At 43.4% G+C, this 22,674-nt stretch overlaps 2 protein-coding genes across 4 annotated transcripts; one reads left to right on the plus strand and one right to left on the minus strand.

The window, feature by feature from the left end:
- The first annotated feature begins 1,422 nt into the window (after positions 1-1,422).
- Positions 1,423-6,868, plus strand: mrps25 (mitochondrial ribosomal protein S25). 2 transcript variants are annotated; one of them, XM_014134839.3, is made up of 4 exons: positions 1,423-1,653; positions 5,453-5,559; positions 5,771-5,858; positions 6,589-6,868. In XM_014134839.3, exons 1-4 carry the CDS (start codon positions 1,520-1,522, stop codon positions 6,776-6,778), a joined length of 519 nt encoding a protein of 172 aa, XP_013990314.2. In that variant the 5' UTR covers positions 1,423-1,519; the 3' UTR covers positions 6,779-6,868. The 2 variants fall into 2 exon arrangements, with proteins under 2 accessions (XP_013990314.2, XP_045549004.1); XM_045693048.2 differs by lacking the exon at positions 5,453-5,559 and adding an exon at positions 5,304-5,401 and having other exon boundaries at positions 1,425-1,653.
- A 141-nt stretch (positions 6,869-7,009) lies between these two features.
- On the minus strand, positions 7,010-22,670 carry rbsn (rabenosyn, RAB effector). 2 transcript variants are annotated; one of them, XM_014134838.3, is made up of 13 exons: positions 22,508-22,670; positions 21,566-21,839; positions 21,306-21,440; positions 20,958-21,058; positions 20,636-20,681; positions 20,377-20,499; positions 19,902-20,173; positions 19,760-19,830; positions 19,562-19,648; positions 11,117-11,219; positions 10,817-10,921; positions 10,396-10,659; positions 7,010-10,252 (listed from the first exon to the last, which is right to left on the minus strand). In XM_014134838.3, exons 2-13 carry the CDS (start codon positions 21,726-21,728, stop codon positions 9,437-9,439), a joined length of 2,286 nt encoding a protein of 761 aa, XP_013990313.3. In that variant the 5' UTR covers positions 21,729-21,839; positions 22,508-22,670; the 3' UTR covers positions 7,010-9,436. The 2 variants fall into 2 exon arrangements, with proteins under 2 accessions (XP_013990313.3, XP_013990311.3); XM_014134836.3 differs by having other exon boundaries at positions 20,338-20,499.
- Positions 22,671-22,674: the final 4 nt, after the last annotated feature.

Genomic DNA, 22,674 nt, shown 5'->3' on the forward strand with positions numbered 1-22,674 from the left:
TTTGGTGAGGGTCACGAGGAGTGGGCTGGTCTTGATTTTTTGTGTTTCTGCTGGAAGTGTGTGTTGCTTATCAGGTGAATTGATTACCATGCTGTGTAATGCTTTGAGCTAAAGGAAAAGTACCTTTCAAGGTGGTATTTCCAGGCCGTTGCAGTGTAAACGGTGTAGAATGGTTGAACATGGGCCTCCCAAGTGGTGAAGCGGTCTAAGGCACAGCATCGCAGTGCAAGAGGTGTCACTACAGACCCGGGTTCGATTCCGGGCTGTGTCGCAGCTGGCCGCGACCGGGAGACCCACAAGGTGCCGCGCAATTGGTCCAGCGTCGTCCGGGTTAGGGGAGGGTTTGGCCGGCCGGGATGTCCTTGTCCCATCGAGCTCTAGCGACTCCTTGTGGTGGACCGGGGGCATGCCCGCTGACTTCGGTCGCCAGTTGTACAGTGTTTCCTCCGACACATTGGTGCGGCTGGCTTCCGGGTTAAGCGAGCAGTGCAGGGTCGTGTTTCGGAGAATGCCTGGCTCTCGACCTTCGACCTCTCCCGAGTTCGCAGCGATGGGACAAGACTGTAACTACCAATTGGATATCACGAAATTGGTTGGACATGTAGAGTGTCTGCAGGCAGAAGAATCCAAGATGTGGAAGTTGTGGCAAAGAAGCTGTGAAGTGTTGCAACTGTGGTGGAAAGCATGTAGCTACATCTTTAGAGTGCCTGATGAGCGTGAAAGAGAATTTCAGGGCCGTCCAGAGCATTCCACATGCAGAGGCTGTCAAAAGGTGGAGGGAACGAAAGGTACTCATATGAATTCCATGGTGTTGAATAGGCCTTCAATGCATGCTGCATAGTTGTCTTCCCACCAGCAGGATCCAGCGATGTTAAGTTCAAAGAAGGTGGACTTTGCTGATTATTTTTGGCAATGGTGATCAAGGGTACGGCTAAAGTGGAGGGAAAGTCTAGGAAGATGGACATTATTGTGGATACGGCAGAGCAGATCCTGGGAGTAAAATATTTTTCAGGGTAGGAGTTAGATGATGCGCTGTGACAAGCAGTGATACCCTCTCAGGCCCCAGAGCCTGAGGAGGGAGCTATGGAAGATTGATAAAATGAGGGATTGGGTATAGATCACCATATTGAGTTTCCCTTTTAACCCCCGTACAGTTGGTGGCGGTAATGCACCCTAAACATTGGCTGCCAACTGCCGTTAAACACCACTGAAGAAGAAGACTAACCTTTGGTTTCCACTAGTTATCACAGTCACAAAGTCGAATTGGCTTTGTCACAAAACAATCATGAAAACAAACGTTAGTTTTTGGTCTTAATTTAAGGTCAGGGTTAGCAGCGTGGTTAAGGTTAGGTTTAAAATCAAAGTTTAGAAATAGGCAGGGTTTATGACTTTCTGGCTGTGGTAACTAGTAAAGGGCCTTAAACTTTACGCATATAGTTTACGTCATCAAAGAGCGCCTAACTGGAGCGCTGTGTGTCTTTTCCAATTCCAAATTATAACGTGAAAATAAAGACTAAAAATGCCTATGAAAGGAAGATTCCCCATTAGACGAACGCTGGAGTATCTCCAGAAAGGAGAAGTTGTATTGAAAAACAGAGTAAAGATTTTGACAGTAAATTACAACACACATGGACAGCTCAGCGACGGAGCAAGGTCAGTTTGTTATACTAGCTAGTTAACCTAGCTGTTGGATAAGTCTTTCAATGCAGAGAGCAATGATATTTCAAAATGATATTTATGTTTCATTGTTAGAATTGTACAGATATGCAATATAAATTGAACCAGTAGTTGCCGAGTTAACAGTGCGTTCAAGACAACTGGGAGCTCAGACTGGGAAAATCGTTTAAAACGGTCATCCGACTGAATTCCAAGTCGGAAACTCGGGCATCTTTCTACAATTCCGACTTTCTGATATGGATCGAGATAGTTGCCAAAAGGTTGAATTTAGGTATCTTAAAAAAAGCGTGAAACGTAAACGTAAAATTTGATCTGTTTTACGACTATTAGATGGGATAATCTAAAATTCAAAGGTCTCCTCTCCCAAGATACTCATGCTAGTCCCTGTATTATCAGTATCAATATTTGTATAGAGAAGTGAGGGGATGGTGATTCAAACCGTAGAATAAACTTTAAAGTTACTGAAGTTAAATAGTCTCCCTCTCTCTTTATGTTTCTCTCTCCCTTCACTGTAGGGGACAGTAATTCATACCGTAGCTCTATTGGAGTTAAGGAGTCTGAAGTTTTTACACAAGTTGAAGCTGGCTTGACGCTGGGCTGAGGGTGTAAACATTGGCATGGATGTTGCTCTCTTTCTTACTAGTCACAGCGACATAATAATTAGGGCTACTAGTAGGGTTGCAAAATTCCAGGAACTTTCAATAAATTCCCTGGTTTTCCAGAAAACCTGGTTGGATGCTACTGGATTTACTGCTTATTCCCGCTTGATTCTGGGAATTTATTTACATTTTATTTAACTAGGCAAGTCAGTTAAGAACAAATTCTTATTTACAATGGCGGCCTACCAAAAGGCAAAAGACCTGCAGAGAAAGGGGGCTGGCATTAAACAAATAAAACATAAATAACCTATAAATATAGGACAAAACACACATCACGACAAGAGAGACAACACTGCATAAAGAGAGACCTAAGACGACAACATAGCAAGGCAGCAACACATGACAACAACATGGTAGCAGCTCAAAAAAATGGTACAAACATTTTGGGCACAGACAACAGCACAAAGGGCAAGAAGGTAGAGACAACAATACATCACAAAAAGCAGCCACAACTGTCAGTACGAGTGTCCGTGATTGAGTCTTTGAATATCTTTCAACAGTAATACAATCAAGGCACGGCATAGTACAGGGAGAGCTCTGCAGTGCTGATTTATGACATCTGAATGTGCATCAGATGGCAACAAGATCATATTATACAGCAATTTCATCAGGTAACATGAATACAAAGCCAGCGAGAGGTGGTTAGAATAGGATGGGAGGCCAAAAGTCTGAAACCAATAGAGAGTCAGAGTCCCTCCAACCAGGGAAACCTCCAACCAGGATTTCTGGAAAACCCAGGTCATTTATTAAAGGTTCCTGTAATTCTGCAACCCTAGCTACTAGTCACAGCTACATAATAGTTAGGGCTACTAGTCACAGCTACATAATAGTTAGGGCTACTAGTCACAGCTACATAATAGTTAGGGCTACTAGTCACAGCTACATAATAGTTAGGGCTACTAGTCACAGCTACATAATAGTTAGGGCTACTAGTCACAGCTACATAATAGTTAGGGCTACTAGTCACAGCTACATAATAGTTAGGGCTACTAGTCACAGCTACATAATAGTTAGGGCTACTAGTCACAGCTACATAATAGTTAGGGCTACTAGTCACAGCTACATAATAGTTAGGGCTACTAGTCACAGCTACATAATAGTTAGGGCTACTAGTCACAGCTACATAATAGTTAGGGCTACTAGTCACAGCTACATAATAGTTAGGGCTACTAGTCACCGCTACATAATAGTGAACCGAATGTAGCTAGTCGAAGTTAGCTAGTCAATCAAGCAACGTGCCTAGTTAAATAAAGGTTAAAAAAAAATAATAAACTCTAGCCCAGGCATTAGTTGCTTTGCAGCTCCCAGTTTCATTTCCAAAATAAAAGTCTAGAGCTTGTTTTAGAACTACATTCAATAACGACGTTATACCAGTAGATGAAGTAGTATAGTCTTGGCCTTCAGCAAATTACTTGTGTGAGAATTATAAAGGCACAGAAGAGCCTTGTCTTGAATAACTGCCTGAGCTGCAAAATAGAAAGTTAATATGATTTAGGCTGTCCTGAGCGAAATAGCCAAGGGGTCCCAAATGGTTAAGACTATAGTCTATTATTATTGCCAAATCTGTTTTCCCCATCAGCCACTGCATGTGCTTCTTCAACTATTTTGTTTAACATTTATTTAGAGGCCTGTGAGCTAGGGTCTCTTTTTAAGTGGAGCCTTATAATAAAAAGTTATAAAACACAAATAGAGTTCTACAATTATTCTGCAAGGCACCAGTACCCAAAATGATAGCCTAAATTGCAATGCCTACAAGTTGAAGGACAATTTTTTTTGGGGGGGGGGGGATAGGCCTAAATTAAACATTGAATTATTAAAGTGGTAGGCTAAAGAACTTGAGAATTTAGCTAATGTTGAATACTCACATGGATTTCAATAAACAAATGGATAAAACTGTTCTATTCTCTTTGATTTAGTTCCTATCGCAATTCACAAATGACTGAATGGATGACATGCTGACTGAACTGAATGAAGGATGAATTAAATGTCGTAATGATGAGTTGCACGCGTCATGCTCTACACTTTATTTGGCTAATAGGCCTCCAGAAGGGCATTTTCTGAGGGTGAGGGGTGCTTTTCTGAAGGCACATGGAGATCACAAGCGCTTCAACTGGGAATAGCCTATACAGAGACTACCTAAGACAACCGCAACAGAGTTATTGTAAAGTGTGGGAATAAGCTAATGGCAGACTTTGCCTACGTTTAACCTCTCCCTTGTTCATTTCAACGTCCATATGTTCATGACCTGATTCATATAAATCATGTCAAATTGTTTTAAATTCATATTAACCCCTCCTACAGAATATGCTTTGGCAAGATTGAGTGATTTGAAATAAAAATATTCTATAAAAAATATATTTTGAGAGTCCAGTGGTCATACATAATTGATAGATTCACGAAACAGCTATTATTATTGTTTCATTATTCCTGGTATATTCTACCGGTTCTGATTCATTATTCCTGGTATATTCTACCGGTTCTGATTCATTATTCCTGGTATATTCTACCGGTTCTGATTCATTATTCCTGGTATATTCTACCGGTTCTGATTCATTATTCCTGGTATATTCTACCGGTTCTGATTCATTATTCCTGGTAGATACTACTGGTTAATGCATACTGTGTTGTGCTTGTTCGCGTAGCACTCCTCACAGGGCATTTGGTGTATGTTTTTTGTTTGTTTGTTGGTGACATGAAACTGACAAAACCTTAAGTTATTATTGTACGTCAGAATTGCTGCACAAGATTTGTTCAAGCCTAAAATGTTAGGCCGTAATCGTAACATGGCGTTTGTATGTTCACAGATTTTCTGCATGGCTTTTCTTATGATCCTAACAATTTACCTACGGATTTTCTTACGATCCTAGTGATGCGTACGTTCAATATTTTGGCAGGTATCTCACTCCATATTCCGACCTGAAGATCACTCTGTCAACGACTTGACCTCGTTTCTTTTTGAATTCCCAGTTGTCCTGAAAGCACAAACTGTCCATGTGACAACGAGTTGTTCAGCATTAGCAAGACGCCCTGGATCAGAGCTATAACCCAGTGGTCAGGATCTGTGAGTGAGTTGGTACAGCCTGGTTGGCCATCATGCATCTTCTCTTTTTCTGCAGAAAATTTGTGTTCTTCAATGTTCCACAAATTCAGTACAAAAATCCTTGGGTTCAAATTATGATGTTTAAGAACATGACACCATCGCCATTTCTAAAGTTCTACCTAGGTGGGTCCAATTCTGTACTTACTATGATTGATAGAAACTTTAACTATGCCTCTATTTTACATATTTGTGCATCTGTCATTACTGCATAAAGTCAGATTTTATCAAGTCTATTAGGCCTATGTTTTGTTTTGAAGTCTGACATGGTATATCCTTAAAATTAGAATATAATTTGTACATTAATAGGACCTCTGTGTCCATCTCTTCCATATAGATGATGGAGAGCAGGTGTTGGTAGATGTGGAGGGGAAGGACCATAAACAAATCACCCAACATGTCAAGACTATTCTTGGCAAGACCGAGTAAGTACTGATAGTACCATAACCTCCGATACCCATTCTCATCACAGCCCACTGCTTGATTTGGTTCTATAACAGGGATGTATTCATTAGTCGAATTCCATTTCAAAACGTTTGGTCTGTCACAAAACGTTTTGCAACAGAAACTGTTTACTCTAGGAATCAAACGAAGCGAACAAAACAAAAAGGGGTGGGACCTACCTGCATTTGTCCAATAGAAACTCGTTTTCATATGCAAAACGTTTTGTAACAGAATCTGACTAATGAATACATCCCAGAAGTGTAGATGTGTAGGCCTCCCTGGGTTGCAGCAGTCTGTTTGGCATGACAACCACAAATGATTTGGCTAAGCTAAAGCATAAACAGACTGGTCCTCAGGCAAGATGCCAGTGAATAAGCCACTGACAGTAGCCTAATGTCAAGAGTAATGTTTAAAAGGTCCACTGCAGACATTTTTATCTCGTTATCAAATCATTGCTGGGTAACAATTAAAGTACCTTAGAAAGGTTTGAAACTCTCCCACCAAAACGGGCTGAAATTTCAGGCGGTCTTGTCAAACAACTCTTACACTAAAAGGGCATTATCGTTTTCACAGAATTATTCCAACCTCAGTGTGGAAATATACACAACACAGGAAACTCACATTTGACTGCACTAGCCGTTACTCTTGTCTAAGTGTATAATACAATATTACTGGTCAATTTGTCTTCCCCTCTATTCTCTCTCCTTACAGTGAGGTCCTGCAGGCTGAGGCTTTAGCCAGGATGGAGGCTGCTAACCCAGCCAACTTTGGGCCAAAGAAGTACTGTCTGAAGGAGTGTATCTGTGAGGTGGAGGGCCAGGTTCCCTGCCCTGGCACCACACCGCTGCCCAAGGAGATGACTGGGAAATACCGTGCACAGATGGCAGCCGCACAGGACTGAGACTGGACAGCAATACTACTATATCAAATATGTTTCACTGGAAACACTGTAGATTTGTTTTTGTACATTAAAGGAAATATTTCGATTTTATGTCATTGGTTGTAAATACGGATAATTGAGACTGATGATTTAATTAATCTGAAGCAGATTCTAGTTCAAGTGTGTTGAGTTGATGCATAATATTTGCAACACACTCACATCCTGTAATGTCGATGAATGAAAATACCACCGTTCCAATTGGTCATGTCTTTAATTAGTGTTGAGTGATCGAGCCTCAATAGCTGTGTTTATACAGGCAGCCCAATTCTGAAATTTGTTTCAATAATTGGTCTTTTGTCACTCAGATCTGATGTGATTAGTCAAAAAGACCAATTAGTGGGGGGGGGGGGGAATCTGAATTGAGCTGCCTGTGTAAACAGAGCCAGTGACAACTAAAGGTAAACAGGCAACATTATGAAAAAGCGCAACAGTTCGTTAACATTTGCCACAAATTGTTTCAAAAGGTTCTGTTTAGCTACAACACAGTTGAGTACATGAGACTACAGCGAACAATACTGCTTTAGTTCAACTTAATATCAAGTACTGGTGTATACTTTAAGGCAAGGAAATTAGTACTTGGATACAACATCAAAGTACTTCAACAGTTTGTGATAATACTAGGTAGCGTTGAATCGGTTTAGTGTTTTTTCATTACCTATGAGAAATCAGAATCCAAAGAGGCAAACAAATATTAAATCTTACATCTGAAGTTTTGCCAAGACCTTATGAATACAGAGTAGAAGGCTAATGCTATTACAGATGGAGCATTCTGGGTAAATTAACCTATTATTCTGTGCCTCGGACCTAAACATCTCCATTGCAACAACGGTGTTATGTGTTAATTGGTAAGTGCTGTTAAGAGAGACTTGGTTGAATCAGTAAGTTCAGAGCAGGACAGATTCTGACCCTGCCATCATTGGTGCACTAAAAGGGAAAACACAGGGTTAGAACTAGTGTCTCCACTGTGTTGGGAGGAGAAAACAGCACAGGGAGAGAGACTAGGACAAAATCATAATTGAAAGACTAGCCTACTTTGGACCACTGCAGAAGTGTCTCAGTGATATCATGCACACTCACTGAAAACAAATGAATCTATCCTGCGCTTCAACTTAGTCATTCAATCGACATAACCAGCTAACAGAAGGAGTCCCTGAAAGCAAAGCAGGATTTGAAAACAGTTTTTTTTTTTGGTGTCGCTCACCATGGCTTAATGTTTTGTTCAGCAACATTCTCTTTCTAGCGGTCACTGGACCCCCAGGGATGACAGAGAAAAGATGTCTTAACGGCAATGGGTCCCATACAAACTCAAACATACATGTGAAGATCTGATAGACAAAATGTAGCAGTAACAAGTTAGTCATGCTTAGTATTCAGGTGCCGACGACAGCTGTCATTCCAAACTCTTCAGAGTGAACTTTTTTGTTCAAGAAGACCATAACATTTCCAAAAACTTTGCGACCTTCAAGGCAACCCTGGTTCTACATAAGGTATCGGTATTGAATAGCAGGACTACAGATGTCAGGCCTCTGTTACCCAAATATGACCCCTTGGATCCTGCCTTCTGTGGCTGACTATGCACAACTGTCTGGAAGTGATGACTTACTCTGCCCTTGTGCTTCTTCTTACCATACAGATAGAATTACAAAAACAACAGGGCTCCTAAATGAGGCCTTCATAGAGTGTGAGTGTTATTAGTATGTACAAGAGTGAAGAAATGAATGTAAATGCATCTCCTTTTAGTGCTAGACTGCATAACCCTGAGCAGGGTCTCAATAGACTAGTTTTGCTTTCTCTCCTTGTCTCCTCTCCTTGACCCTGCACTTACATGGTAGGATGATAAGGATCGGCAAATAAATTATGCTAGGTGCTGTCACCTGTGCAGTTCATTCACATCAATACAGATGAAGGAAAGGGACAAGGAGAGGAAGTATAGACTATTGAGATGCGGCCCTGGGTCTAAAGGGGGAATGGGGGGTGGTTCCTTCACAAATGTTTTAACCCACCTAACACTGACCTTAACCAACCCAGAATCAATGAGATCATTGGCCATTTAAAGCTGGAATCCTTAGCGGTGAAACTGCCACGTCTGTTTGCGATATTACAACAACAAAGACGTTACTTCAAACAAACACTTTTTTCATTGGACATCATTGCACGCGAGAACCAGTGGAGGCTGGTGGGAGGAGCTATAGAAGGATGGGCTCATTGTAATTGCTGGAATGGAATAAATGGTATGTTATCAAACACACAGAACATATGGAAACCACGTTTGACTCCGTTCCAATTATTCCATTCCGACCATTACAATAAGCCTGTCCTCCTATAGCTTCCCCCACCAGCCTCCTCTGGATATAACAGCAGAGTATGTACTACAAACAGTTTTTATCATGATGCTGGATGCTCATCTCCTCCGTTTGAAAAACAAAACAAAAACAAAAACAATAAATGCACCTGGGGCGACCAGAGGCGCGGTTTCACCTTTTGCGGATCCCAGCTTTAAAGGGAACTACTGTAGAGTCTCAGGATTAGCTTCTAGCCCTGGGTGGGCAGCCCTGTTGTAAGTATCAGGTGATGGCATGGAGGATGGGAAAAGTAGAGACGGAGGAGGTGGTGTCTCTGTCAGTGTGTCTTACTCTTCTGTTCCTGCAGGGTGCGCTGCAGCTCTCTCAGGTTCTCTGACAGCAGCTCCACCTCATCTAGCCTCCCGTTGAGCTTGGCATCGAAGATGTACGCCCGAATGTTATCGATCTGCTGAAGCAGCAACTCCTCCTCGATCAGGTCAACGTCCGGCATCGCCGCCTCACCCTCCTCTTCAAAGGGATTGGTCGAGGCTCCCGGCGGGGTACCCCCAGAAGCCTCTTTAAAAGGGTTACCTTCATCGTTCTCCTCCTCCTCTTCGAAAGGGTTGCCTGTGGCGCCCTCAGCCTGCCCTTGCACCCCGCCCTCCTCAAACGGGTTGTACTCCTTCTTCCCGTTAGCTACCTCCTTGTGCTCCTTCTGGATCTCCTCGGAGAACGGGTTGGACGGATCCTCCTCCACAGGGGTGGAGTCTTCCTCCTCAAAGGGGTTGAGGGAGGCGCTGTTCTGTCCCTCTACATCTCCCCCCAGCCGCGGGGGCGACTCCTCATCCTGGTCTGTCAGGGCAGGGAAGGCCCTCATGGACGGGGGGCTCCTCTCTGCTTTAGGGGTCAACTCTTCCTCCTCGTTCTCTTCCTCCCCCTCCCTATGGAGGATCCCTGTATCAGTTAGGTTCAGTGAGCCCTGCCAGGTGTATGTGGCCTGGGTGGATCCTGGGGCTTGGCTCTGAGCCCTGTGCTTCATCTTCCCCCTCTCCCTGTCCTCCAGGCGCTGCAGCTCCTGTTGTAGGCTCTCCTCCAGGGCCAGTCTCTGAGACAGAGTGATGGCCAGGTGGGTCTGCTGCTGGTCGTACTCATCCTGGAGAACACACAGTTCAACAAATCACACCCTAGTCCCTATACAGTGCACTATTTCTGACCAGAACCCTGTTACGGTCCATTGCATTGTAATCGCAGTACATATAGCAGCTACATTTTGTAACATTATGTAGGTTTCCCCACCTGCAGCTGCCTGAGGTTCTCCTCCAGCATGGCCACCTCGTCATGCCTCTGGGCGGCCTTGGCCTGCCGCAGGAACGACCGGATATTCTCTATCTGCTGCAGCATGGGGTCCTCCAGCTCCCCGTGGGTGTGGAGGGTGTCTGAGGAGGGCAGCCAGCCTCCAGCTTTGGTCATGCGGGGGACTCTGGGGGCCTGGGGAGGCTCCCCGTTGGTGCTAGAGGCCGGGCGGTTCTTCTCAGAGTCCTGCCTTCTCTTCTGGGCAGCCTGGCAGGAAGATAGTAAAGCTGTCTCTAAAAGCGTACCTTCCTATATAGTACACTACTTATAAAAGCATTTGCTTTTAGCTTCCCTGGTATCAGACATCAGACCCTTTTTGGAGTATCATTATTGGGTCTTTAGTTTAAACAATAAGCAGCCTCACCAGTCTTTCCTGGGCGAGCCTCTTCTCCTGCTCCTGCTTCTGCTTCATCTTCAGCTCCTCATACTTGTCCTTAGTGGGCAGAGACATCAGACCCAGCAACTTCTCCTGCAGGAGGGGGGAAGGATAGGGAGATGGATGGAGAGAAAGAGAGAAAAGGGTTGAGAAAGAGAGGGAGGTGTTTGAATGTGTTGTGTAATGAGCTATTATTCTGGGGAAAGTGACTAATCATTCACTCTTCACCACACCATTCAGCTTATCCATAGTTGCTCTTTATGTACAGTAGTGTACCCTCTGTCTCACCTGGACGAACAGTGTGGCTGTGTATCTGACCATCCTCTGCAGCTGGAGATTCTTTGGATGGGGCTGTGGCTCCTCCTTCATTCCCAGTGTTAAGATCCTCTTACTGACAGAAATACATAGAGAATGTTACAAGAATATGGTTATTTAGCAGACACTTTTATTCAAACTACAGTTGGGCCAAACTACAGTTGGGCCAACATATATATATACACACAAAAGTAGGTGGACACCCCTTCAAATTAGTGGATTCAGCTATTTCAGCCACACCCATTGCTGACAGGTAGGGTTATAAAGGGTCTGAAACTTTGGGAATTTTGCTTAAATTCTTCTTCTTCAAAAAAAAGTTTGCTTAGAACAGTAAACCTTTTTTGTGGGATACACATAAGGCACTTCTAGGTCTTGTGGCATACTGTGGTTAAACTATCCCCAATTCAATGGAATTGCAACCCTCTACCTGCACAGTGCATTCTTCCATCACATGTACAACTGATTCTCAAGATCTTGCACACTAATGAGATGCTATTGGGCCCACACTACTATACGGTCTGAGTCAAGGACTACATGCTTTCTGGTAAGTTTTGATTACAATACTGGCAGGAGTGAATATATTTTATATGACATTTTTTGTTAACTAGTAAATAGTAGCCTACAGCAAAGTGTGTTTAAATCATTTCTAACTTGTTAACAATTTATGCTAGTTAGTTTTTGCTACCATGTGAGTTTTAGCTTGCTTGAGGCTGCTAACTAAGGAGTGTTAATTCACCTGTTTCCATACATGTTTCATTTTAAAACATTTATCTTATCTTACAAAGGAGTTGTTTAATCTAACTGCTTAACTATTTATCTGAACATGGAATTGTATTTGGTTTTATTTACTCCTTTTTTTCTAATCTTTACAGGAAAATGCCACGGGCACTATCTGATGTGTGGAGACATTTCACTTCAGCTAATGTAGAAGGAAAAGTGTACATTTGTAAATACTGTGCCAAATCATGTGTGAAGAATGCAACAAACATGCAGAATCATCTGGCCAAGTGCATAAACTTCCCTCAGTGCTCACAAGCAGCAACCTCTGACAAAAGTCCCTCTACTTTCTATTCGAGGTGAAAATGATGAATCAGACACCTTATCGATAGTAACAGCTCATGGTCTTCCTGGAATCAGAAGTTTTTTTGACTCAATAGAGGAACGTAGTCAGAGAAATGCTGATGAACATCTTGCTCGAGCTGTGTATGCAACATAGGCAATGTGTATTGGAAGAGATTTCTGAATGTTCTTTGCCCAGCATACACCCCTCCAACCAGACATGCCATATCTACTTATTTGCTGGATGCAGAGTTCAAGTGAAGATCAAGCAAATCATACAGAAAGCAGACTATTGCAATCATCTCTGATGGGTGGTTGAATGTTTGTGGGCAAGGAATAATTAACTACATCATCTCCAACCCTCAAACAGTATTCTACAAGAGCACAGACACAAGGGACAACAGACACACCGGTCTCTACATTGCAGATGAGCTTGAAGGCAGTCATCAATGACCTTGGACCACAGAAGGCATTTCCTACCCTCACATCACACCCATTGACTGTGCTGCTCATGCACTGAATCTGCTCCTCAAGGACATCATGGCACTGAAAACAATGGATACACTACACTCTACAAGAGAGCCAAGGAAATGGTTAGGTATGTGAAGGGTCATCAAGTTATAGTAGCAATCTACCTCACCAAACAAAGTGAGAAGAATAAGAGCACCACATTGAAGCTTGCCCAGCAACACCCGTTGGGGTGGTGTTGTCATCATGTTTGACAGTCTCCTGGAGGGGAAGGAGTCTCTCCAAGAAATGGCCATATCACACAGCCCCATCAAGAGGATCCTCCTGGATGATGTATTTTGGGAGAGAGTGGTAAGCAGCCTGAAACCTATTGCAGTAGCCATTGCACGGATTGAGGGAGACAATGCCATCCTGTCTGATGTTCAGACTCTGCTTGCAGATGTAAGAGAAGAAATCCGTACTGCCCTGCCCACTTCACTGTTGCTCTAAACAGAGGAAACTGCAGTTCTGAAATACATCAAAAAGCGTGAAGACTTCTGCCTGAAGACCATACACGCCACAGCGTACATGTTGGACCCCAAGTATGGAGCAGAGATCAACAAGGCCTATGGTGTCATCACTACTGTGTCTCGCCACCTTGGCCTGGATGAGGGCAATGTTCTTGGCAGTCTGGCGAAGTACACTTCCAAGCAAGGGCTTTGGGATGGAGATGCAATATGGCAGTCGTGCCAATCATATCTCATCAGCCACCAACATCAGCCACCTCAGAGCGCAACTGGTCCTTGTTCGGGACACACACACACACACACACACACACACACACACACACACACACAGACCAATACAAAGGTTGAAAAATTGGTGGCCATCTGGGCAAATGAGGCTTTTTGAGCCTGACAACGAGCCATCCTCAACAAGATTGGAAAGTGACAGTGAAGATGAGGCCTCAGAGTCTCATGTTCAAGAGGTGGACATTGACGAGGTCCAGGGAGAAGACATGGAAGCCTGAGAGAAAGACAACCAAAGCATTCGTTTCTAGATTATCATTTTACAGATGTTTGTTGAAAACAATATTCCCTTTCAACTCCAAATCGATCCCCCTCCAGAGTACAGGCCTCATTCCTTCGACGATAAACACGAATCCGACCATCACCCCTGGTGAGACAAAACCACGACTCGTCAGTGAAGAGCACTTTTTGCCAGTCCTGTCTGGTCCAGCGACGGTGGGTTTGTGCCCATAGGCGACGTTGTTGCCAGTGATGTCTGGTGAGGACCTGCCTTACAACAGGCCTACAAGCCCTCAGTCCAGCCTCTCTCAGCCTATTGCGGACAGTCTGAGCACTGATGGAGGGATTGTGCATTCCTGGTGTAATTCGGGCAGTTGTTGTTGCCATCCTGTACCTGTCCCGCAGGTGTGATGTTTGGATGTACCGATCCTGTGCAGGTGTTGTTACACGTGGTCTGCCACTGCGAGGACGATCAGCTGTCCGTCCTGTGTCCCTGTAGAGCTCTCTTAGGCGTCTCACAGTACAGACATTGCAATTTATTGCCCTGGCCACATCTGCAGTCCTCATGCCTCCTTGCAGCATGCCTAAGGCACGTTCACGCAGATGAGCTGTGAGCCTGGGCATCTTTCATTTTGTGTTTTTCAGAGTCAGTAGAAAGGCCTCTTTAGTGTCCTAAGTTTTCATAACTGTGACCTTAATTGCCTACCGTCTGTAAGGTGTTAGTGTCTTTATGACCGTTCCACAGGTGCATGTTGATTAATTGTTTATGGTTCATTGAACAAGCATGGGAAACAGTGTTTAAACCCTTTACAATGAAGATCTGTAAAGTTCTTTGGATTTTTACAAATTATATTTGAAAAGACAGGGTCCTGAAAAAGGGACATTTCTTTTTTTGCTGAGTTTATAAGTGGCAATAGGCTCAAGTGATGCAAATCAGTGAAACGACTATCAAACTCAGATAAGATGCTCTGGACTTGCTCCACGTAACGTGCACTGTCAAGCTGTGCTGCATCCTTGCCCTGACGTTCAAGTTCTGAATGCATGTGTTGAAAGAAGTGCAGGTCCTTATGTTGCAGCTTTCTTGTGAGCAGTTGTAGTTTGCATTTAAAAGTGTTCACAGAGCTGATCATGTTGATTGCATGTTCGCCTTTTCCTAGCAGCTCTACATTCAGTTCATTATGCATGCAAGTTAGGTCAGTGAGAAAAGATAAATCCAGGAGGCACTGTGTCCTCTAGCTGTGCATATACTGCATGCTTGGAGACCTTGAGAAACTCCTTGATTTCAGGCAACAACTCACTGAATCTCCCTAAATATGTACCTCGGCTCAGCCATCGCACATCCGTGTGTAGCAGCAGGTCTGTGTGCTCCGCTTCAGTCTCTTCTAAGTGAGCGTGAAATAACTTCCGCCGTAGCCTTCTTGCTCGAATAGAACACACAATCGCAACATCCATCACCTCTTTCATGTTTAACATCTCCCCGCACAAAGCTTGCTGATGAACTACACAGTGAAAACGAAGTCCCGTTTGCACAATGCAACGAACCCACTAATGCGGCCTACCATAGCGGGAGCCCCATCGGTAGTAATGGAAACAAGCTTACAAAAGGGCAGTTGGAATTTGTTAGCAAACGCCATAAAAGCTCGAAAAATATCTTTGCCCCTTTATGTCCTTTCAGTGGCAAAATGGCGAGTAGTTCCTCCTTTGTAGTTCCTCCTTTGTACTCATGTTGTCAAAAACCATTCTGATGAAAATGCATAACTGTGCCACATCTACCATATCTGTGGACTCGTCAAACTGGAGGGAACAACACTCGCAGTTGTCAATATCCTTCTTCAGTTGATCCTCGAGGTTCTCCGCTATTCCCTCACATCTTGTCACCGTATTTCTAGACAACTGAATGTCATTGATGGAAGCCATCATTTCAGTCTTATTCTTAGAATCCCCAAACAGAGAGTCTGCAGCCTCGATAAATGCTTCCTTCATCTCCCCAACTTTGAACAACTTTTTATGCTTAGCAAGAACGTGACTCACACGATAAGATGCTATGGTTGCCGCCTTCGCTTCGGTCACTGGCCTTGTGAAAATTGACTGCTGCACTGCCAGTTGATTTTTTTTTAGTTCTTGTACCTTTCTTCTTCGTAATTCAGTCTTTGCTGGAAAATCTATTTCCTGGGTTTTGTGTGTGGTTTTAAAATGTTGTTCTGTTACCTTTCTTTGGGATAGCGATGCTATTATGGCAGATGAGACACATTTTTAGTTTGACATGACAAAAATAATCATCCTCCCATTCTTGTGGAAATTATACAATTGATGTTTTTTGTATCGTTCCTTTCACTCATTATTGCTGCTGTCTACCACACAACTTAAGAACAATTTAAGAACGAATCTGACTACAAAGTTAGCTAGCTAGCTACCTACCTGGCATCACCGTTACCTCGACTTGGAGTTGGCGGGCGGCATCTGACCACGCTAACTAGGCATACGTCAATAAGTGGGCAGGGACTGGTCATATTTTATGTAAATCACGTGACTTTTCAGACATGGCTATGAATGGAGGACTGTCAAATGTTAATACAGAAAGAGATTATACAAATTGATTTGTGGGGCTGAATTTTAGTAGATGTATAATCATCTCACAATCGACTGGCAAGCATGCCGCGATCGACCAGTAGATCGCGATCGACTGGTTGGGCACCCCTGTTCTAGACGATTCTGTGCTTCCAACTTTGTGGCAACAGTTTGAGGAAGACAATTTCCTGTTTCAGCATGACAATGCCACCGTGCACAAAGACAAAATGGTTTGTCAAGATCGGTGTGGAAGAACCACACCTTGACTGGCCTGTACAGAGCCCTGACCTCAACCCCATCGAACATCTATGGGATAAATTGGAACGCTGACTGCGAGCCAGGCTTAATTGCCCAACGTCAGTGCCCGACCTCATTAATGCTCGTGGCTGAATGGAAGTCCCTACAGCAACGTCCCAACATCTAGTGGAAAGCCTTCCTAGAAGAGTGGAAGCTGTTATAGCAGCAAAGGGGGAACCAACTCCATATTAAATTCCCATGATTTTGGAATGAGATGTTCGACGAGCAGGTGTCCACATACTTTTGGTCATGTAGTGTATGATGAAATCGAATATCATGATATTTGACTGACTCTATATTGTGAAGTGCAAGACTATACTCTATTTGAAGTTTACAAGTCAAAACTGTTATCAGTTAGGCTGTATCAATATGTTGAAAATGAAGTCTAAATGAATGAACTAAGCCTTATATTTTCCCCATATTAAGATTATTTAATGTGACTATAATAGGGCTTGGCGATATGGCCAAAATATCATATCATGGTATTTTTCAAATTTTTGACGCTATTTTATGTTTTTTGATTAATGAAAGCCCTACATTTGCTTTATGAGTAGTGTGACCCTAGGGTGGCAACACATACATTCTAAATGATTTTAATGGGTCTTTCTCCATTCGGATTGTTTTATACTGTTCAATTCAACCTAAAATAATTTCCTGCATTTCCATCAATTTCTACATTTCCTGCACTCACTTGAGATCATTTCCACACTGCCACGATATGGGCAAAAAAAACAAGGCCTTATTTTTAACCAAATGTTGCAATTGCGATTTAGATCAAAACACTTGGGTGAACTTTTGGAATCATGGAAATAGAATGTTTATTCTAATTATATAGTTAGAATATAAATAATAGTGGGCACTTTGAATACAGTGTTGTTTGACATGACAACGAATGAAAATTCCATGGACGAGTTATTGTGACAGGGTAGGAACCAAAGTGATATTCAGTATTTCCTAGGGGCCCCGATAATCTTTGGCTACATTCATGTAGCCAACATATTCATGCCTCGCCTATTCCTCTTTGATTTAGAAGATACTGTTGCACAAACAACATACTGATTTAAGCCTCCACAAGCACTGGTATCAGGCTTAGCTAGCTACATTTGCTCTGACTCAGTACTTTTATTAGCTAGTTAGCTAGCCAGCTAACACGATTTAGTTTAACTTGCTAAGAAAATACAAAATAGCTGTTTGCAGATGTAAGAAACACAAACTAATATTGTAATTATAGAACGCTTGTGGATTTATATTAAGATCAAAGTGGAAACAATATCGTTGTCATCAACATTGTTGCATGTGCTGCATTGACCATGCAGACTGAACGAAAGTGTCTGGTGGTCAAGCAACAACAAATGCGCTCCTTGAGTGACAGGGGGTGGGACTAGGTCTGTGTGGAAAGCGTCATGGAGAGAGAGAGCGGAGGGGGATAACTCAAGTAGCGGAGTAAACTATACAAATGGACGTTACACACGACGGCGTATCACATTTAACAAACCAAACATTCAAATACCCTTATAGAAGGTAACCCAAAACGGTCGGTGCATCCATACCGGAATAGAGTAAAATACGGTATACCGCCCAGCCCGAGACTATAATATCGTAAATAAGCAAAAAAATTGCAGTCTGGAATCTAATCATTAATGGCGCAAAGCGATTATATACACTACCGTTCAAAAGTTTAGGGTCACTTAGAAATGTCCTAGTTTTTGAAGGAAAAGCACATTTTTTTGGTCCATTAAAATAACATCAAATTGATCAGAAATACAGTGTAGAGATTGTTAATGTTGTAAATGACTATTGTAGCTGGAAATGGCTGATTTTAATGGAATATCTACATAGGCATACAGAGGCCCATTATCAGCAACCGTCACTCCTGTGTTCCAATGGCAGCTAATCGAAGTTTATCAAGGCTAACTGATCATTAGAAAACCCTTTTGTAAAATATGTTTTAGAGTGGGAGGCCCCGGTGCACAACTGAGCAAGAGGACAAGTACATTAGTGTCTAGTTTGAGAAATAGACACCTCACAAGTCCTCAACTGGCAGCTTCATTAAATAGTACACGCAAAACACCTGTCTCAACGTCAACAGTGAAGAGGTGACTCTGGGATGTGGGCCTTCTAGGCAGAGTTCCTCTGTCCAGCTCGTTCTTTTTCCCATTTTAATATTTTATTTTTATTGGCCAGTCTGAGATATGGCTTTTTCTTTGCAACTCTGCCTAGAAGGCCTGCATACTGGAGTCGCCTCTTCACTGTTGACGTTGAGACAGGTGTTTTGCTATTTAATGAAGCTGCCAGTTCTCAAACTAGACACTAATGTACTTGTCCTCTTGCTCAGTTGTGCACCGGGGCCTCCCACTATTTCTATTCTGGTTAGAGCCAGTTTGCAGTGTTCTGTGAAGGGAGTAGTACACCGTGTTGTACGAGATGTTCAGTTTCTTGGCAATATCTCGCATGGAATAGCCTTCGTTTCTCAGAACAAGAATAGACTGATCAGTTTCAGAAGAAAGGTCTTTGTTTCTGGCCATTTTGAGCCTGTAATTGAATCCACAAATGCAGATGCTCCAGATACTCAACTAGTCTAAAGGCCAGTTCTATTGCTTCTTTAAATCAGAACAACAGTTTTCAGCTGTGCTAACATATTTTACAAAAGGGTTTTCTAATGATCAGTTAGCCTTGATAAACTTCGATTAGCTGCCATTGGAACACAGGAGTGATGGTTGCTGATAATGGGCCTCTGTAGGCCTATGTAGATATTCCATTAAAATCAGCCATTTCCAGCTACAATAGTAATTTACAACATTAACAATGTCTACACTGTATTTCTGATCAATTTGATGTTATTTTAAATGGACAAAAAAATTGCTTATCTTTCAAAAACAGGGAAATGTCTAAGTGACCCCAAACTTTTGAACGGTAGTGTAGGATATCGCGATATTTAGAGTAGCATATCATAAAAGAGGTGTCCCTCAAATATCGGCAACCCTACATACACGTAACACATTCTGTATATAGTATGTACCTCAGTGCATCGATGAGTTCGTAGTATTTCTGGACTTCCATTCTCAGTCCACCAGCCGTGTCCAGGTTATAGGTGGTCTCTCCAGCACTGTGAGAAGTTAAAGTTTGACCAAACAGAACCACAGCCACATACATCTCTGGTAAAATGTAGTACACTATATAGGGAACAAGGTGTCATTTCAGACAGACTACGTCTTACTTAAGAGACTCAGCCATTCTGATGTACTCTGGAGCTCTCTCGTCCACCTTGTCCATGCACTGCCTCAGCCTCTGGAAGGTAGACAGGAGGATGAATGGTGAATGACAGCAAGCTCACTACACAGTGAACAACAGTGTGTTACCTCATAGAGCTTGACGATGTCAGGCACGTGGTCCTTCTCCTCCAGTTTCTGCTGTCTCCTCATCAAGGTGTCCATGCAGTGGCAGCAGCAACGGATCCTCTCGTCGTCCTTCTCTTCCAGCATGGAGGTGACACTGCTCAGGCTGCTGATGCTGCCTCTCCTGGAGCCCATTCCGCTGACGCTGCCCCCACCGCCCCCTGTTGGAGGGGACTGAGACTGGCCCGGGCTGCCTGGAACACTCAGGGCCTCCCGTGTCCCACTGGTCAGCTTGTCTGGAGAGAAGAGAACTGGTTGGTGAGTCACTAAGCAAGAACAATGCATTAACTAACTAATTCTGAGAAACACTGATGTCACTGTTGATTTTCTGGTTAAATATGGGTGTAATATTGCTGTGTGTGTGTGTGTGTGTGTAAGTGTGTATATACAGTGTACTCACAAGCCAAAGGCAGGGGCACAAACTCCATGCACTTCTTACACATGATGGAGCCACAGAGACGGCAGTGGTGTCGTCTGTTCCGGAGGTTGAACTTGTTCCCGCAGTCGGGACAGAACGGGACATCAGAGTCGCTCACCCACGACACAACAGACTTCTCAATCGCTGGAGAGAGGAGCGGATTTTCAGCCGTTCAAATTCACACATGGAGGAGCTGTACTCAATAAGAACAAATGTGGGTCCTGTATAATGTGATAATGAAAAACAAAATATACTACAATATGGCCCCCTCTCAACTCACCTCTAATCTTGCCTGCATCTATGTTCATCCTGTCAAATGAGGTCAGCTGAAACACAAGACAGGATACCTGGGATAGGATAAAGTAATCCTTCTAACCCCCCCTTAAAAGATTTAGATGCACTATTGTAAAGTGGTTGTTCCACTGGATATTATAAGGTGAATGCACCAATTTGTAAGTCGCTCTGGATAAGAGCGTCTGCTAAATGACTTAAATGTAAATGTAAATGTCCTGACAGTAAGGGTGTGTAACTGCTACTGTATGTGTCAAACCCACATCGACAAACCAAAGGGGGAAACGACTTGTGATTATTTGTGTGCTCACTTTCTCCAGCCTGATAATTAGCTTGTTGATCTCGATGACGTAGTGGTCGATCCTGGCAGCTCTGTGCTTCTTGAAGAAGTCCAGATGACTTCTGGTGGCTCCTACGGAGGAGAAGAGGGGACACCATCAGACTGTATGGAAGCAGTCTCTAAAACTAGAGACCATAACAATGCAACACTCTTAGTTACAATTCAGGTGAGATGATGCAGTAGCATGCAATGACCAGACCAATAAATATCTTGTTAACTGTGGAATGTTTGAGCAGCAGATGCAAAGCCCTTTACCACACCACCCCACCACTTTGCTCTTCTCCCAGTTTCCCCAAAAGGCACCCTGACCCAGTCTCACCCAGCTCCTGAGGCTCCCACATGTAGGGGTCCACTCCACCATAGTAGAAGGACTCATAGCTGTCCGTCTCTGGCTTGTCCTCTCCATCCCTCTTCAGCAGCTTGTCTTTGGCTTTCTTAGCCTTCTGGACTAGACCTGCAGCCAACAGGATGACAGTAGTGATTACTTCAAGGAAGTGGGCAAGGCTACCCGGCTATGAGACTCACTCTTGGGTCATTATTAGCTGACCTAAATGGAAAGACAAGCATTAACAGACTCACTCTTGAGCTGTCCCCTGACATGCCTGTCATCCCCAGAGTGTTCCTCCTCATAGTGCTCCTGCAGCTGGTAGAATGACTGCAGGTCCTTCAGGCAAAGCGGGCACAGGAAGCCCTCCTTCACCTCCCCTGTGCCCTCGAAGGGGGGCATGTAGCTGGAGGCCATGTTGATGGGGTGGGGTGGTAGCAGTGACACCCACGGTGTGCCCCTGTCTCATGCCACGCCCAACTGGGTGTGACGCCCACCCCTCATCTGCGTTATACACCAGGAGAAAGCCTGAGGCAGAAACGGACAGCTTGAAGCAGTAGAGGGGTCAAGGGTTCTGACAATAACATACTGGGGCATATTACGCCGATTCTGTTGTAAAACATTTCTTAAACGGAAGCAAATGGAACGAAGTGGGGAGGGACCTACCTGAATTTGTCCAATATTAACTATCGTTTTAGTTGCATTGTTTGGACTAATGATTACACCCTAGGTAAGAAGTCCAGACCGTTGTTTATGGAAGTCATGGTTTACTGAATGACAACCCTAAAATCATCCAGCAAGACTAGTCAGGTGACATGGACATAACGGTCTTTGATCATTGAACGCTTACTACTCACGTAAATCCTATGCATGGCTAAATGTATACCGTGTAAGAAATAATAAAGTTAGCTAGCTAACAACGAGAGCAGTAGGCTGTGTTTACATTGTCAATAGGGAGGGAAATCATTTGAGTAGAACTAGCCAGTCCAGACAGACAGATATATAACCAGCCAGCTGGCTGGCTACTGAACAATTCACACACATAAAGCAACCATGGGGGGAAAAAAACTAGCTAGCTGACTAAGTTAGCAAAAGGCTAACGAGATAGCTATAGTTCTGGTTCTGACGTTTCGCCAGTACCAAGCTCACACCGTTTCCAATGACACAAACAATCCAAAACAGATTGATTTACTTACAGATCGCAATGTAAGTCTGCTAACGGTGTAGTTTATGTATGAATATTTGACAGCTCGTTGCTAATCTCCAGCTGCAACGCTCTCTCCACGGGTGAAAAGTTAGCAGTCTAGTCCACCGAGCTACAAAAAGACGGTCTCGTCACACACTTAATGTGGTACGGTCAATG

Source organism: Salmo salar, chromosome 13 (assembly GCF_965601325.2).
Source record: "Salmo salar chromosome 13, fSalSal1, whole genome shotgun sequence".
Classification (NCBI taxonomy): Eukaryota; Metazoa; Chordata; class Actinopteri; order Salmoniformes; family Salmonidae; genus Salmo; species Salmo salar.